This window comes from Vombatus ursinus, unplaced genomic scaffold (assembly GCF_900497805.2).
Source record: "Vombatus ursinus unplaced genomic scaffold, bare-nosed wombat genome assembly UNPS02014797.1, whole genome shotgun sequence".
Classification (NCBI taxonomy): domain Eukaryota; kingdom Metazoa; phylum Chordata; class Mammalia; order Diprotodontia; family Vombatidae; genus Vombatus; species Vombatus ursinus.
In genome coordinates, this window is record NW_020954575.1 from 830,353 (window position 1) to 848,096 (window position 17,744).

At 38.4% G+C, this 17,744-nt stretch overlaps 1 protein-coding gene across 5 annotated transcripts in view; it reads left to right on the forward strand.

Moving 5' to 3' along the window:
- Positions 1-17,744, forward strand: part of ACACA (acetyl-CoA carboxylase alpha) — a 238,786-nt gene that overhangs the window by 120,177 nt on the left and 100,865 nt on the right. For all 5 annotated transcript variants that reach the window (XM_027870541.1, XM_027870542.1, XM_027870545.1 and 2 more), the window contains 6 exons: positions 2,167-2,223; positions 2,504-2,548; positions 9,059-9,100; positions 10,542-10,757; positions 12,262-12,417; positions 14,935-15,138. In XM_027870541.1, coding sequence (XP_027726342.1) covers positions 2,167-2,223; positions 2,504-2,548; positions 9,059-9,100; positions 10,542-10,757; positions 12,262-12,417; positions 14,935-15,138 — 720 coding nt within the window. The remainder of the gene's footprint in view (positions 1-2,166; positions 2,224-2,503; positions 2,549-9,058; positions 9,101-10,541; positions 10,758-12,261; positions 12,418-14,934; positions 15,139-17,744) is intronic.

A 17,744-nucleotide genomic window follows, 5' to 3' on the forward strand; every position in this document is an offset into this window, starting at 1 on the left:
CTGATGCTTGTGTTTGAAGGGCTTACTTAGCCTTAGCTGAGTGTTTTATTGGTGCTGGAAGGAATGGTTCTGTTTCTGGATATACTAAGAAGCTAAGAGGTCCTTTCTCCTTTCTTATTTTTCTTCTTATCATCAATTCTCAATTATCCACACTAATAGTGCAGGCAGGTCACAAATAATCCAGAAAAAGAAACCATCGCTGATCTGTTTGGGGAAGACATTATTACATTTCTAATTCTCATTTTTTAAGCCATTAAAATTGTTTCTATTTCTGAGCACACAACAGCTGACAGAATGAGAGATGACCCAGAAACATGTTGGATTGTAGGGAAAAGGCTAGTTTACGTTAAAAAAAAAAATTGCAGTGGTTCATCCACATAGGCTGTTGGAAAGTAGCTATGTGGACAGATTTGTATTTGTTAGAATTGTAACATGTAAGAGATGGCTCTCTGGGTGGGGATGGGGTGAGGATGTATTTAGAAATGAAGGTGGTGTAAATGCAAAAGATAGTAAGAAAATATTGTAAAGGAATTATAGCCAAGGGAGAAGGACAAGCTAATGTCTGGATTAAAAATACTTTTTTTGTGATGAAAACTCAGTATCTATTTTTACTATTTTTATTGTTTGGTTACTTTTCTTAAGTCATTCAATTGGTAGCATCATCTTGTTCCTTATGACCACAAATTCTAAAAGGTCTTTATTAAATTACATCTCATGTATCTTGTAACTCTTTAAGATTTTATAGTGTGAAAAGGAACCTGCTACAAGTATATCCAAGGTAGTGTTGCACTGACCAATATTGTTTTTACAATATAATGAAAACATTATATAGTAATGGACTCTACCATGATGCCATGAGGAGGCAACATGGTGTAGTGGATAGAGTGCTAGACTTGGAGTCAGGCAGATGTGAGTCCAGATCTTGCTGCTCACTTACTAGTTGTGTGACCCTGCAAAAATCACTTAACTTCTGTGTGCTTTCAATTTCAATGAAATGGGGATAATAATAGCACCTACCTTGCAGAGAAGTTGTGAGGATCAAATGAGATATTTGGAAAGTGTTTCTCTCCCTATCCCTCACCCGTATTCAAGTGGCTTGCCTGCTGAGCCTCAGTTTCTAATCTGTAAAATGAAGGGGTTGGATTAGATAGTCACCAAAATCCCTTCCAACTCTCAATCCACGATCTAGTGAACTTTCTGTCACTATTCGATTGTTTCACCCAGCTAATTAATAGCATTAGATAAGGTGTGCCTGTAGTTACACACTGTGATTTGATGTTATTTTTGTAACATTTTTAAAGAGATCCTGGGGTACACTGAAAAGGGCACTGAACTGAGAATCTGTGTTCTGTCCCCATCAGCTGCTGTCTATCTACCTTTACAACCTTGGAACAAATCATTTGGACTCCCTGGGCATCAGTCTGTAGTTGAGGGATTTAGAATAGATGTTCTCTAAGGTCACTTCCAGCTCCAGATTTTATGTTTAATTTGCTTTTTCTTGTAATCAAAAATAGGGAAAATATTGTAGAAAGTAGTTCTCCAAATCCGTATTACCTGTTTTCTCACATTTGCCACTATTTGAGTTATGCTGCATCTGATGGAAAAGGCCCCCTGTACTCTAAAGTACCAAATACATTCCAGTGGCTGTTTTCAGTTTTCTTTAAATGTTTTTTTTCTACCTAGGATCTGATTTGTTTTGAGCTCCGGGTCTATGCAATTTCCATGTGTTATTTAATAAACTCCCACCAGTGTGACCTCTGTGGGCAGAAGTCATGTTAAGATCTGCCTCTGATGTGTATCAATCTTGAAGGAACTCCTGTGGCCTCATACAACCCTTGCCATCTCTACTAGGCTTGTTTTCACTATCATCCCGAGAATCTGGGTCCAATTCCTGTCTTCTGCTAACTAGCTGTGTTACCTTGAGCAAATCATTTAGTTTCTCCGGACAGCAAAGTCAGTTCCTTTAATAGTTACTGAGGGCCAGGTTGAGATAGATTTCTTGTTTTACCTGTTTCAAGGTAGTGAGTTGGGATGGCTTCTTAAAATTTTAGTTCCCAGAAAGGCTTCCTAACCTGTGTTAAATTAGAGACTTGGGAAGAATGTTTGGGGTGGGGGATAGTCAGAAGTCAAAAGAGGTTTCATCTGTTTTATGTTGTTTATTCACAGAAAGCTGCTCTTGTTGAGCATGGAATCCGGCGGCTTACTTTCCTGGTTGCACAAAAGGTATTGATGTGTGTCTTGTACCTTTCTTAAGCCTTTTATGCAGCTGCTGATGAATCTGCTACCTTTATTTTTTTTTTTAAATTAAAAATCAGTCTTATAATAGTGGGATATGAAAATTGTTTAATTCTAGATGTTATGGGGATATAGTTGCTTTTCATTGAATTTGTTTAAGGAAAAAATGTTGGTTTAATTTTCCTATTACTCTTAATTTGTTTAAAATTTTGTTACTAATTGCTAGCTTCTGCTCTTTTCCCCTTTCTTTTTTTGCTTCATTTGTAAGGATTTCAGAAAACAGGTCAACTATGAGGTGGATCAAAGATTTCATGTAAGTAAAAGGCATAATAACAAAGAGCTCCTTAATATTTTGCCCCCTGTTCAACCAATTTTTTTTTTTTTTATGGAGTAGTGAGTAAGTAACACTTGATAATTTCATTTTATTTCTAAATACACTCAGAGGGCTAAAGTAAGCTTAGTCTTCTCTTTTTAGAAGTTATTATAATGAACTTTGAATTTTTCTGTAGAAGGTTTCATCATAAGGTTTTTATATGGCAGTGCATATTCAGTATATCATTTAAAAATAGTTAAGAATGAACAAATCCATTTATACAGTTGGGTAAGTTGTCCCATTTACACAGTGAGTTAATAGTTAAAAACTTCCAGTTTGAACTTTAAAGTCATAGTTTCTAAGCCTTTTGTTTTTCCTTCTCCTCTTCTAGTTACTCAAGTAATGATGTGTTTTATTGCCGAAGGGAACATACATTCAGAAGATCAGCATCTGAGCTTTTGTTTTGAGGTGTTAGAAGCCTAAAAAGGGAGCCCAAATTATTTTTTTCCCTTTATTGTATTAATTATAGCAACAGCAAATAAAAATTGAATGGTGTTTTAAATCCTTTAAATGAAAATGACTTTATGAGGCTTCAGCATTCACTATGAGAAGAGAATGGTTGGGGATAGACATGATGGGACTCAAGGTAATGCTATGTCGAGACCATGTGTGATGAGGAAAAAAACCTAGCAGTTCTCAGTCAGATGTGACTTAATGCTCCATAAATTATATTTTAAAAATTTTATTGTAGTTATATTACAAATTGTATTTTTAAAAATATTAATAATAATTAATAATGTGACTAAGATACCTGTGTCATTGGGAGGTCTTAATGTTCCCAACTAGAATTCATAGCCATTTGGATCAGTTTTTCTCTAGCACTATTTCTGATAATTATGTGAACATGTGGGGCATTGCTAGCAAAACCTTGGTTTAACCTAAGGACCTGTGTATGATTGCCCTTATTGCCCTTTTGCTTATGGGAACTCTGGTGCTTGGCGTGTTTTTCTTTTCACAGTGAGCCTTGTTAGCTTTGCTTCAAATAGTAACAAGATAATCTATCTTGAAAGCTAGAGAAGCTACAGTTTTTTGAAATGCTTTAGGAAGTGTTGTGGACTGCACAACTCCCCACTGTTATTGATGGTAGAAAACCAAGCAGAGTTCAGATATGTATCAATCAATAACTTTAGATAGGAAACGAGAGTCAGTGGAGAAGTATGAGGAGCTTAAGAGAGAACCCTGGGGCTTTAGGAAGAAAAACCAGGAGCTTAGAGAATAAAATTGATACTTGGGGATGGAATATGAGAGTCTATGAATAAATATTGTGGTTGGAGATGCTGATCAGGAAGCCAGGGGAGAATCTTGAATAAGAGAGGCATGCAGAAAAGCCAGGCCCTGGATTTGGGAAGAAAGAGCATTGGACTGGGTTCATATAAAGGGTAACAGACTTGTGCTTCCAGGGCTCATGGCAGATTGAGACCAATCACAGATACACGTTTTTCCTTCTGCCTCTGCCTGTCCTTGTAATGAAATCATGTTGTTCTAAAGAAAATTCTTAAATTGTGATATTTCTAAGAAACTAAAATTTTTTTCCTGTTTTTTTTTTTTTCCTAATAGCTTAGGCTTGACCTTGGTCTCTGTAGCATAGAAGCTAACTTAATGAATTCCTCATTACTATTAAAACCATCTACAAAAATTAAAAGGGAATCAGAGTTACTGATATGATTATCATTTCTTTTAAGTTTTAAAATGCACAGCTCCCCCCCGAAACAAAGAAACCTTCCAGCCTTTCTGGAGTGTTGACCAGGCTTTTAAAAATCCCTTTTAGTATTTTTATATATGGGTTGAGTATGAGATTGTGCTAGTAGAATCTGTAGTTTAGGATGGTAGCTCTTCAGGGAACTTTCGCTTAGGATCATTGCCCAGGCCTGATACACATGGTTATTATTTGGCATGTCTCAGTGAAATTTTAAAGTGGTGTGATTTCTGCATGTATGTGCTTTTCTTGCTTGAGGGAACAAAAGTTAGTGGAGTGATATAGATTGGATAATTTCTTACAGGTTGAATGACAGAAGACTTGCGTGTTTATATTTTGGGGCACCTTAGAAATGAGTGGTGGATGTGCAGTGGGGAAAGGGCACCCTTTTTTGAGCTCTGGTCAGGATCTATGATAGTCTAGAATCCTTGGCAGGAAGTATACAAATCCTAGTCTCACTGTTGCAGTGGTGCTCTGAGTACTTCTACTGGTGGTGGCTCACCATTCACTAAAGGATGCTTGGTCTTTGTCATGTCATCCAATGTGTGCTTGCCTCGTAGTTAGTGTAGTGTGAAAAAGAGGGAGCTTTCGTGGGGTGTTAGAGATGAATCCTTTGATCTCTCCGGCTTCCTAGTAATCCACTGTGATGTATTCAGCTTCCCCTGTTCCACAGTATGAAATCCTCACATTATTGAGTAGGAAAGAGAACACAGGATGGGGCAAGGAGAGGAAGGAAGGTTACCTCCTGCCCTGGCAAGTGTGGGGTGAAGACAAGTACAGTGTTGCATATTGGTTTTCATTCATCCTCTCTTGGTACCACTGCCGGGCAAGACAGGAGAGGGGCAGGGTGAGGAGAAAAGGTTCTGCACGGAGCATTTGTTATGTTAGGTGTTCCATTCTCAAGTCAGTGAATCCTGTAAGCATTTCCAGCCTTACTTGTTCAAGCACTGCAGCCCCCAGTCCAGTAGGAGTGTTTGGATTTGTCTTAGTGTCATGGCACCCTAACACTAAGCAGGCATGTTAACTAGCAACAAGGAGACTTGGTGTTTGGTCTCTCTGTTTCCATAAGCCCTTAATTAAATCATTGCTAAAAGGCTTGGGTTCCTGATGTATACCGAATGCTGAGGTCTGATATTTAGGAGTATAAAGGGAAATACATATATCATTATTGATTCCTCCTTCACATGAAAATGGATTCAGGCCTTGAGTATAACAGAAGAGGTTCTCTTTGAGATTTTTAGTCCACCTGAACTCCTCATACTATTGGCACATGGAGTTATCAAACTGGGAAGTAAAGGCTGATTTCTATGCCTTTTCATTTTTGTTTGTTAGTGATACCAAAATGTCTGTTTTCAGGATTATTTTTTTTTTCTTTTACCTTACAAAATTCATTAGATCTAACATTGGTTAAATTCTAGTTTGGCATTTCTGATTCTGTACACCATGTACTATCTATGTTGGTCAATATTAGTAGTTAATCTAAAATAAAATCTTGGGAGGCAGTTCATTTTGTTACCAAACCAACTATTAGCTTACAGAGGATTTGGTTTGGGTTAGTTTTTGTTTTAATTACAGCCTATATAATTAGTTCCCAGCATGTTAAGGTAAAAGAGAGTTGCACCAGCAAGCTTCCAATTTCTTCATCTCATTAGGTTTTTAACGCGATTATTAGTATCATAATCAGCTATGATGATTTCTGTTGTAGGTTTTCACATTCTCTGATTTGCAGGGTGTCTTGATTGGCTAATTTAGGCAAATTATTTTGATTGTCTTGATGATGGTTGGCTGATTAGAACACACAGCAGGGGTATAATTCCTCTTCCTAGGAAATGCTGTACTCTTTCAGATTTTTGGTACCAGAACACTATGAGTGTTCTCTTTTTGCACATTCAATTATGACAGTTGCCCATAACCCTGGTAGAATGCCTTGAAAGCATTTAAATTAGTGATGGAATGAACATGGATAGAGTTAGGAGAGAATCAGCAGCTTGAAGAGGGAGTAAGCAAGAGGAATCAAGAGGGCAGTGGTGTTGCTGAGATATCTCTACTTCATTCTCTATGTTGTCTGTGTGTCTGTGGGCCCTTAACTGAGAGATAGTCATAGTTTTTCTGTAGAGCCCAAATAGAAAAGTTCTCTCATTCACACACACACAGAAGGATCTGCTGTGCTTCTCAGGGATTTATGTCCCTTGACATTAGGGTCCTTGCCTTTGTGGAATCTCTTGCTTGGGTACTTCACATGTTTAAAATTAGTTACAATTGTGAAAATTAAAAACTTAAGTAAATTTTTTTTCTCTTATATTCTCCTGTATCACATATGGTCAACCTCAGATTGAAAGTATTTTTTGATTGGTGGTCTTCTAGTGATTGGACTGTCTTATTCGTTATTAGTAACAATAGTTGTAGTTAGAAATATGGTAAAGGTTCTTAAATCTGAACTACATATTAGTGCTATACAGAATTCCTTAATAGTTAAAATTGAAATTTAAAAAAAAATTTGGCCAGTGGATAGGGAGAATTTTGATCTTATTTACGTGTGTGTGTGTGTGTGTGTGTGTGTGTGTGTGTGTGTATGTGTATATATATATTTTCAACTAAATTGTAAATAAGGAGAAGCTATGAGTAATAGAAAAGGTCACTTTCCTTGACCTTAACTACAAGGAGAGCCATATGGAAGAATATTCTTATCCTTTTGGTGGGTGGGTGGGAGAGTTTGTCACTTTTTACATAATGCTTTCAAAGCCAACCCCTGTGGAAAGAGCAATGCAAAAACTAGATTGTACAGAACTATTAGTGTGAAATCCATGGACAATCCAACTGACACATCTTCCCACATAACTTTAAAGCCAGCACTATATTTTTCTTTGTTATAAGGTGGGGGCAGAGAATTTTTTAAGTCAAAACATTTTCTTCAGAAGATCACACCTTGGGTAAAAAACCATGTCAGGATGCTTTTAAGAAACCAAGCCTTAGCAAGCAGTATTCTGGGGCTTAGTGCAGGGACTCTGAGATCACATCCAGAGCTTGAAGGAAACTCAGAAGTCATCTAGTCCATATAACACTTATTATTATGTAGGTAAGAAAACAGGCTTGGGGGGGGTGTTAAATGATTTGCCCATTGGTATACACATAGTAAGTAGTAGAAGCTGGATTTGAACCCAGTCTTCTGAATCCAGAATCAGCAGCTGCCTTTTTATTGACTTCATGCAGATCAAAGCTGCTCATTGTAGTGGTTGGATGCATTTTTGCAGTTTAAATGCCAAGGTACTGGGAGCTACAGAATCTCCATTGGGGCAGCTAGGTGGCACAGTAGATAGAACACCGGCCCTGAAGTCAAGAGGACCTGAGTTCAAATGCGGCCTCAGACCAAACACTTGACACTTACTACCTGTGTGACCCTGGGCAAGTCACTTAACCCCAATTGCCTAAAAAAAAAAAACAAACAAAAAAATACAGAAGCTCCATTAACTGAAGAAGTGTTTAGTATGAAGTTATAAATAAGAAATCAAGAGAAATTCTTTCTCAATTGTGAACCTCTAAATTATCAACATGGCATTTTCTTTTTTGTTTAATCCCTTCCCTTCCTTCTCCCCTTCCTTCTCCTTATCTTCTCTTTCTGTTTCCCTCATTCGTCCCCTCCCTCCCCCTTCCTCCATCTCCTTATTTTCCTCCCATTCCCTCCCTCTCTTCTCCATTCCTTCCTTCCCTCTTTTCCTTCCTTCCTTCTTTCAATCTCAGGTTTAAAAAGTTTGATTCTATATCATTGGAGGGGAGTGTTAGGCTTTTGGCTTCCAGTGAGCGAAATTTCCCTCTATTTTCACAGTTTCCAGATCTCATTGAGAGATGGTCATGTAATTTTTCTTGGTTATTCTGCTTTGTACTGACAATTAGCTGATTATTTTTTGCTCATAATGAAGTCTAATGAAACCTCCTATAGAGGAAAATAGTAATGAACCTGATTCCTACACTGCCAGTAGAGCTCCCCATCCGAGAAACGGGTATTTCGTGTTAATAAGTTAGATTTCAGAAACTAATGAACTCTACTAATTGGATTCATCTTTGTTAATTAATAAGATTCTAGTAAATTGGGTTGCCTTTTTGTGTAATGCCCTGCCAGAGAATTGTAAGACTTTATGATAACAAGTTCACTGGTCCCATCCTGGCCTTTCCAACAAGGTTAGTGGTAGTGACTGAAAGCTGCCTTGCATTGAAATTTTATGACTTCGGCTCTTCAAATTACAGACTTGACGGTGAGTGTAGAAAAAGCTGGGGTTTTGATACGCTGTGCTGGCTGGCTAGTTTGTTTCCGTTTTAAGAGCTATTTAGGAGAAACTTGGGAAATCAGCCGAGCAGCTACTGCTGCAGTAGCTACAACCCAGGTACGTACACACTGGTGCCATTTGCCCAGGTGTGCTGAGGGCAGCCCCTAGGGAGCTTTTGTGGTAGAAGAGCAGAAAAATCATAGTGTTCTTCTGTGACATTGTCAATTCAGAGTTATGTTAGAGTGAGTGTTTGAGGATAGCAGTTTTCAAACCTTCTGGGCCATGATGATGAAGAGTTGGATTGCTCTTAGGTCCCAGGCTGCCAAGTTGCCCCAAGTATTCTTCATATGTTACCTGGGCCAAGAGCAGTTGGAAACCCTGTGACTTTCAGGTGCTTGATTGTCAGTGTACCTTTATTGTTACTGTGTGTTACCTGCCCAAGGGAAGTACATTTGTGAAAGACTGAAAACTTTTTTTTCTCTTTAAATGCAGAGAGAGTTTCCTAAATTTTTCACATTCCGAGCAAGGGATAAGGTAAGAACCATAGCTTTTTCCTGCCTGTTTATTTTACCCTTTTCCTTTTTTTTCCACTTAATTAACCAAGGGACAGCTCCTCATCTTCTACTATATATGAGAAAGAATGCCTTCTTACTCTTCTTGATTTTGTGTTTCCCTGTGTCTGAGATGTTCAATGGATCTGGAACCAGCTCCCTTCTTAAAAGAATATTTGATTTTAGAAACTAGCAGAAAGTTTTTCACTGTCAGAAAAGAAAAGGAAATCCCAAGATGATCTATTCTGGTGTTCCTTGGAGTGGTCATCATAAGAAATTAGGAGGTCCTTGTGCTAAAAGGGGTTGCTCCTTTTATCCGAAGAAAATACACATATAGTCAACTCCCAGTTATTTGCCAAAAAATTTTTTTTAACTAAACAATTCCATTTTGTGAGGCAGAAGTCTTCATCCTATGCTTGCTTCTTCCACCCAACATTTGAGCTCTGTCCCTGTTCTATTAGTTGATATGTTCTTTGGGAATGCAATTTTAAAATGTTAGTATAAGCAAAATAAATTTAGGATGAAAAATCTCTTGCTTCAGACTTATACTCCCACTCCCTCAACAACTCAAACAGGGCATTCCAGTATCAAATTTTAATCATCTCATGTTTTTTGTTCTTTTGTGCTACTGGACTCCTGTCAGTGTAGATAATTAAATTGAGTGTGTCATTGTGTATCTACTATATACTCAGCACTTTTAGTCAGGAGAGGGTTCAAAAGAATTATAAGACATGGTCTCTTTCCCCAAAGAGCTTTCATCTATTGTCAAATCAGGAAAAACTGTTCAGTTCACCAGAATGTTTACTCATATATTGGGATGTCAAGATGAAATCAGATGGATCTTGACCTCACAGAGCTTATAATGTAGTAGGAGAAATAAGACATGTGCATAAATAACTACAATACGAATTAGACTTTAGTGATTGCCAAAGAGAAGTGCACGCAAAAGACCGTGAGGAATTTGAGGAAGTAGAGATCACTCACCGTCAGGGGGATCAGGAGAGGTTTCATGAACACACAACACAGCGTTAAGTGGAGAACGACAGAGCCTGTCTGATTGTCAACAATAAGTTGTCAAGTCGTCCAGTGCTGTAGGAATTCAGTGTCTTTTTTTTTTCTTCTTTTAAATGGGTGGTATCTCAACACAAGCCCTTAAGTATTAATTCTCTTGGGTACTAATGAAAGTTCATGTGTATTAAATGGTGAGGAGACATTTTGGTTGTCCATCCCTACTTAAACTCATTCATAGTCTCGTATCTTTCATGTTGTTGCTAAGTAATATATTCTTTGTTCCTGCTTCCTAGTGTGAATTTATCTTCCTCAGCTTCTCCCCCCTCCCCCTCCAATTATAATCACTAATTCTCCAGCAGGTCTTTTCTTGGTTTTCAGTATAAGTGACTTTTTCCTTTCATTTCTGAGTTCAGTTTGAGGAAGATCGTATTTATCGTCACTTGGAGCCTGCCCTGGCTTTCCAGCTGGAGCTAAACCGAATGAGGAATTTTGACCTCACTGCTATTCCATGTGCCAACCATAAGATGCATTTATATCTTGGGGCAGCCAAAGTGGAAGTGGGCACTGAAGTGACAGACTACAGATTCTTTGTGAGGGCAATCATTAGGCATTCTGATCTGGTCACCAAGGTGAGTCTTGTGCTTTGATGGGAGTTTATTTCCAAGGCATCCTGGATAAAAAACATGGTCTGGGAAGTCACAGGAATTGTGAACAAAATAATCATGGTTAATTAACAAGTCCTTCCCCAAAGCAATGATAATGTTGATTTGACTACAGTTTCTGCAGCAAGAGGTGGAAAGGTTTGGTAGTCTGGTAGAGAGGTGGCAGGGCGGAAGATGGTTGGGTTGAAGAAAAACAGTCCTAGTGTAGGAGTTGGGAATTATATGTCTCATCCTGAGCATAGTCTCTGTCAGCTAGACTCTAGAGGAACAGAAGTGGCTAGAAGAGACCAGGTATTTCTGCCTGGATTAGAAAAATAATATGCCAAGAGGCAGGCAACAGGTTTAGTTAGAGTCTATGTAAGTCTACTACCTGACCTTGTTGTGAGTAGTTTTTAGAATAACTGACTGAGCATACAGTGGAGCAATTTTCAGGGTCTCAGTGCTCTGTACAATGTTAGTGTTTAATACCATTTTCTTAAGGAAAAAATTATATTTTTATTGATATCTTTTGTTTTTCTATCCTATGCCTATTATTTTCCAATTAGCCCTTCCTTCCTCCTTCCCCCCACTTCAATGGGAGTCATCCCCTATTACAAAGAGGGAAAAAATAATCCAACAAAACTAACCAACACATCAGAAATGTGTGGCATCACATTCAGTGCTCCATAGCCATAGCCCCCCACCTCTGCAAAAAAGGAGGGAAGATTGCTTTTAGTATCTCTAATTTGGGACTACGCTTGGTCAAAATAAATTCACATCATGTTGTTTTCAACTATTTTGTTGTTCTTTCTGTTTATGTTGCTGTAGCAACTGTGTTAATTGTTTTCCTGGTTCTACTTTCTTAATTTTCTATCAATTCATAAATGTCTCCCCATGTTTCTCTATTTGTCATAAGTATTTTTCTTATATTAATATTCCATTACATTCATATACCACAACCTGTGTAGCCATTGCTCAGTTGATGAGCATCTGCTTTGTTTCTAGTTCTGTGTTACTAAAAAAAAAATGCTGCTCTAAGTATTTTAGTGTATATGGAGCCTTTCTTTTTTTGTCAGTCATTGACATCCTTAAGGTATGTGCTGAGATGAGATAGCTGTATCAAAGGATATGGACATTTTATTCACTTTCTTTCCAAATTGCTCTCCAGAATAGTTAGACTGATTCACAACTCCAACAACAGTGCCTTTTTCCCCAGGCACAATGTTAACTATTTCCAGCTTTTATCATTTTTGCCATTGAAACCTGAGGGTTGTTTTGATGTTCGTTTCTCTTATTTTTAGTGATTTGGATCATTCTTACATATGGTTATTAAGAGTTTGAAATTTTTTTTAAGAACTATTTGTTTGTATTTTTGATTTTTTTATTTATTGGAGAATGGTTTTTGATTACTTAAGACCATTTTCTCATTGCTTCCTCTATGCTGTAAACAAGTTTCTTATGATATGTTGATGGTGACTTCTTCCCTATACAGGAAGCCTCTTTTGAGTATCTACAGAACGAGGGGGAGCGTCTGCTCCTGGAAGCCATGGATGAGTTGGAGGTTGCTTTTAACAATACCAATGTCCGAACTGATTGCAACCATATCTTCCTTAACTTTGTGCCCACAGTTATCATGGACCCATCAAAGGTACATCTATCCTAATTGTTTCTCTCAGCACCATTAAGAATGAGGGAGGGGCAGTAGGTGGCACAGTGGATAGAGCACCGGCCCTGAAGTCAGGAGGACCTGAGTTCAAATCTGGCCTCAGACCAAACACTTGACATGTACTAGCTGTGTGACCTTGGGCAAGTCACTTAACCCTGATTGCCTCACTTTGAAAAAAAAAAAAAAGAATGAGGGAGTTAGGTAATACGTACTCAGTCTGTCTTGATCCCAAGAGCATACTGAGACACTTCTCATAGATAGACCTGTGTGGCTTGCTAAAAAACCTTGATAGCAAAAATCTACCCACTGTTTTTCTCTCGGGAAGTCGGACTTGAATATAGCATCATATTATTTTGAGTAGCAAGAGACTCTAGTGATCTATAGAAAAAGGAAGAAGCCTTCCTCCTTTCTCATTGCTTCCTCTTTTGTAATATTTGTGAAGGTTTTCTCATTTGGAATGATATCTTTTGTCATTATTTAGCCAGAGTCTTCCCTTGTGTATGCTAGTCTACAAGACTAATTTGGGCATTCTGGAAAATTGCATGAACTCTACAGGTCATATGGGTATTTTTGTGTAAATTCCTGCTTCAGTGCACTAAACATCACTCTAGTGGCCTCCAAGAGTTAATGCAGCTTCCCAAAGTGCCTAACTTATTCCTCTTGAGTATTTTTCACGGGGTGAGAATTTGGTTAATAAGACATTGAACACACATTACATGTGGTCCCTTCCCTAGAGGATCTGTTTTTAAAATGCATGGCATAGCATGCAAGGAATAAAAACAAAGGGATTCTGTAGTTGACCTCTTACCCTTAGGGTGATAGTCTTTTCTCATCATTCCCTGGGCTCCCTTTCCCTTTTTATTGGGCCCCAGTCTCTTCATTACTTCTCCTGAGATTGGGAAGTTTTGGTGACGGTGCAAACTAGTAGAGAGGGAAATAATCTAACTTTCTTAGACTCAGTGATAGGCAATGGTCCTTTGCATTTTGAACCTTATATCTAAAATGTGAATCTCAGGATTTTGTTGTCAAGACCAAGGCTAATGCTGCAGCATCTATCACCTGTCAAGAAAACTGGGGAGGAGCGGAGAAGAGGTGACCCCCTAGAATCTCATTACTTTTTTGTTTGAGTAAAACTCACCTAAGCAAGCTGAGATTCTAGCTTAAAATATGGCCTGGATATTTTCTATTCTTTTATTTCTCAGTTTCCCAATAAATTCAAATGTTATCAGTCTTCTTTACCACAGGAATATCAGTTTCTTGAATAGAGAAGTTCCCTACATCGTGGACTTTTGATCTCTAAAGATTTTTTTTTTTAAGTTTTTGGCAATTGGGGTTAAGTGACTCGCCCAGGGTCACACAGCTAGTAAGTGTCAAGTGTTGGTCTGAGGCCGGATTTGAACTCAGGTCCTCCTGACTTCAAGGCCAGTGCTCTATACACTGCACCACCTAGCTGCCCCTAAAGATTTTCAAGAAAAGAATAGAGAGAATTTTTTCGGCTGAAGTAATGATGGCTAAATACAGTGGGGTAGGCATAATGGCCTCTGCTGGCTTTAGAATTTGTGTTACTGCCAAAAGAAACTGCAAGTACAGACCATACCATGTGAAAAGAGAAACATGCAGATGAGACCCAAGAAAAGGGAAATGTGAAAGGAGTTTAGAGGTCTTCTAAGATCTTGAGGGAAGGCATTTTTTAAAAAGCATTCACTTCATTTGGGGTGGCATCTCTTGGGAACTGTTGGTAGCTATGTTGAAAAAAAACTTCTCAACTTAATGTTACTGAAGAGAATTACCTCTGAAAACATGAACTTAGTTAAAATAGTCCTCCTTCTCCCTGAAAACTAGGTATACTGATCTGTCTTCAGTAGGAAGAACTTCATCTGTACTATTTACTTAGACATCTCAGGGGTATATGCAACACGGACCACACTTTAAAGCTTCTGGGCATAAGAGAAACTCTGAGCGCCCCTGACAAATTGCTTTTCTTTAATGTGTACGATTTACCAACAGGCGTATATTATAAAGTTTAATAAAATGAATGGAAAAAGGCTCATGGTGGTAATTGCTAAGTTGATTTAAAGTCCTGTAAGTGCAATGAAACATGGTTATCATGCATATAAATGCTACTTTAATAGCTTTTTACCAGAGATTTCATTCTTCTTAGGGGCTTCCTCTTTAGTCCTGTGGCTTCTTATTTTAGATATCACAGATCTTTGAAATAAACTGGAGCGAGTATATATAAAGAGGGGAAGGGAGACCTAGATGCCCAATTTGCAGTTACGTGAGGCAGGGGCCTTCCCACCAGGGCAGGGCCCTCACAGAGTCTTCACTGGCTTCATCCAGAAACAGGAATAGAATCTGGAGGGTCCTTATTTTGTTTGTTTTTTGGAAAGGACTGTGACTAGGTTAGTCTCCTACCAAAGATTGGGGCAGATCTGGAGGAGCTCTTCAGAACAGGGTATTTACTAAGCCTTGCGTTCTCCGATCTGTTGCTGTCGTCAGATTGAGGAGTCTGTGAGGAGCATGGTGATGCGCTATGGAAGCCGGCTGTGGAAACTCCGAGTCCTCCAAGCAGAGCTGAAAATTAACATCCGCTTAACACCAACCGGAAAAGCGATTCCTATCCGCCTCTTCTTGACCAATGAGTCTGGTTATTACTTGGACATCAGTCTATATAAGGAAGTTACAGACTCCAGGACAGCACAGGTATGATAGCTAGAGTTTGAGAAGCTTCGCTGATCACTTCACTGATGGTGACGTTAAAGCTAAGTCCCTGGATTTCTTTTAATGGAAAAGACTGGGAAAAGACCCAGTAACATGTCAAATAGCTTACTAAACTACAGTTGCTCCAAAAGATGTGCCTACCACAGGGACCTTGGCTTCTAGAGTGAGAACTTCAACTTCTCGTTAGACATTATTGAGACTAAATCATGGCAGATGCCAGGGAGCCTCCTCTCTGGGGGCTCTCTCGGTGGAGGTTCAGGACCCTTTGAAAGGACTCTTGTGCCTGCTTTGCAGTCATGATTTCTCTACTCTAACTTATCTGGGTGTTGTTCCTCCCAAACTATTATTTTCACTCGTGGGCAAGTAGAAGATAAAAAACAGAAGGAGAAATTCAGTATAATTCTAGTAGCCCAAGGAATAGCAAATAGGGACATTTATCTGTTAAGTATTATGCCATTTACATGTCACCTCTTCTCTTAAAAGTTGAAGGTGCTGTTGATATTTTATCCTAGTACATTTGTGGGTAATAATAGAGGATGACACATCCTTCAGATCTAAAAATGGGAAGCCATAGAGTAACAACTCCATTGGAGGCAGGGGGCTGGGGGAAATGGAGGTTTTCTTATTTTGCTAAACCCAGTCATGATTGCTTTTTGCTGAAACCGGGATTTAGATTGATTCATCTTTGCCCTTCTCTTTTGAAGGAAAGAGATGTCATACTTTTGGGGGTCTGCTGCTTTGAAAATTGTTCTTATGTACATTCACAAATTCTCTCATCCTTTCTCCTGCACTCTGGATCTAAGTATGGATTACATGGCTATAGTTGTTGTGTCCTTTTGAATCTAGGAATAGGAGCAGAAAAAGTCATTTTTGCCAGGCTTCTGAAGCAGGTTTAAAAATCTGAGTTGGTTGGAGTATTATCAAGGTGACCTTTAATTTCATAGTGTTTTTGGTTTTCAGCGTGTGGTAGTCAAAAAAGTCTGTCCTTATAAGGACTTAACAGTTAAAACAGAGAAAGAATGAGAGAATGTGAAGAGGCAAATATGAGTGTTCAGAATTTTTTGCTGTATTTGATGTTTTTCAGAACATCCTTAAAGACATTTTCAGTTAGAGTTTTCCATGGGCAGGGATGTTTTTAATTAAATTATACGGTGGCTTCAAGGCAGGTCTATTTTTGTGAAAAATAAGATGACCTCTTGAGATTTTAATGTTTTTGATAAATATGTTTGTTCTTTAGAACTGAATTTTTAAAAAAAATTAGAAAGATCTGAGATTTTTCTCACACTCGTTTCTAGTGGTACCAGGTGCTGGTTCTCTCAGTCAATGCCTTAGACATAGTAGGTGTTCTGTAAATATTTATTGAATAAATGAATGAACAAACCACCTCTAGCGTGAAGGCAGGCTTCCTTTTAGGATAGCTGTGGTACATTTTAAGGAAGGCTAATGGGGAGGGTTTCCCAGGGGCCCTGTTATAGATGAGTTAAAAAGCTATAGCCACATAAACTAGGACCCTGGCTAATGGCCAGAGGATAAAATGGACAGATAGGGAATCCTCAAGGCCCAATTCTGGTGACTTCTTCTGAGCAAGTTAAGTTGATTTATATATGAATTTAGGGAGTGTGGAAATAAGTGGGTCAATGGAAATTGAAAGAAGGTATACGGGTCTGACAGTGTCTGGTGAAAAGTGTGTGTGTATGCATATGCTACATACATATATGTGTTTGTGGGGTATATTTTATATGTATATATAAGTAAAAGTCACACACATGGGTGTTTATATGTATGTGTTCATGAATTCAAGACATGAGTATCGCTAGATCTCTAAACTGTGTTCATAGGGCAATGGGGATATAAGTTTAACGTGGGTAGCTGAAATTCACAAGATAATCACAAACACTGATTTTTACCACTGACAATACCGCCTGGCCCACCACATCTTTCCTGAATCTGCTAACTAAGAGGAAAATTAGCTGGCTTGAGTGTCATGTTTCGTTTTCTTCCTCATACTGTCTGGTGTAGGTACTTATGAATAATGAAATGGCCAAAACTCAGGCAGCTGTGGGGAGAAGTGGCTTAGGACTCCAAGAAAGCTTCTCAGATCCCCTTCCAGTTCGATGTATTGTAATTGTGTACAAGTCTTATCTTCCATACTAGAAGTTAAGCTCTTTGAAATCAGAGGCCTTGCTTCTTTTTGACATCCTCTATTGTACCCACCACAGTACCTTGTACATAGTAGGTGCTCAGTAAATGCTTGTGGAATTCCTCTCTGTTTCTCCTTACTCATCCATTTTCAGTATCTCAAAATTTGTTTTCTTCTAGTTTTCTAACATCCCTTTCTAGGTGTCTTGTGATGGTCATCTACATCAGTGATATCAAACTTAAGTAGGAACAGGGGCTACTAAGCTATATGTAAAGATCTGTGCAAATTGCATATTAACTTAGTTTAAAAACGTGATACTATCTATGTTGTGTCTTTATGTATTTTGCATATGCAATTTATGCATTTTGCAATTATATTTTAATCTGGTTCAGGCCACACTCAGGAACGTTTAGGGCCTGGTTAACACCTCTGATCTACATGGTCTCCC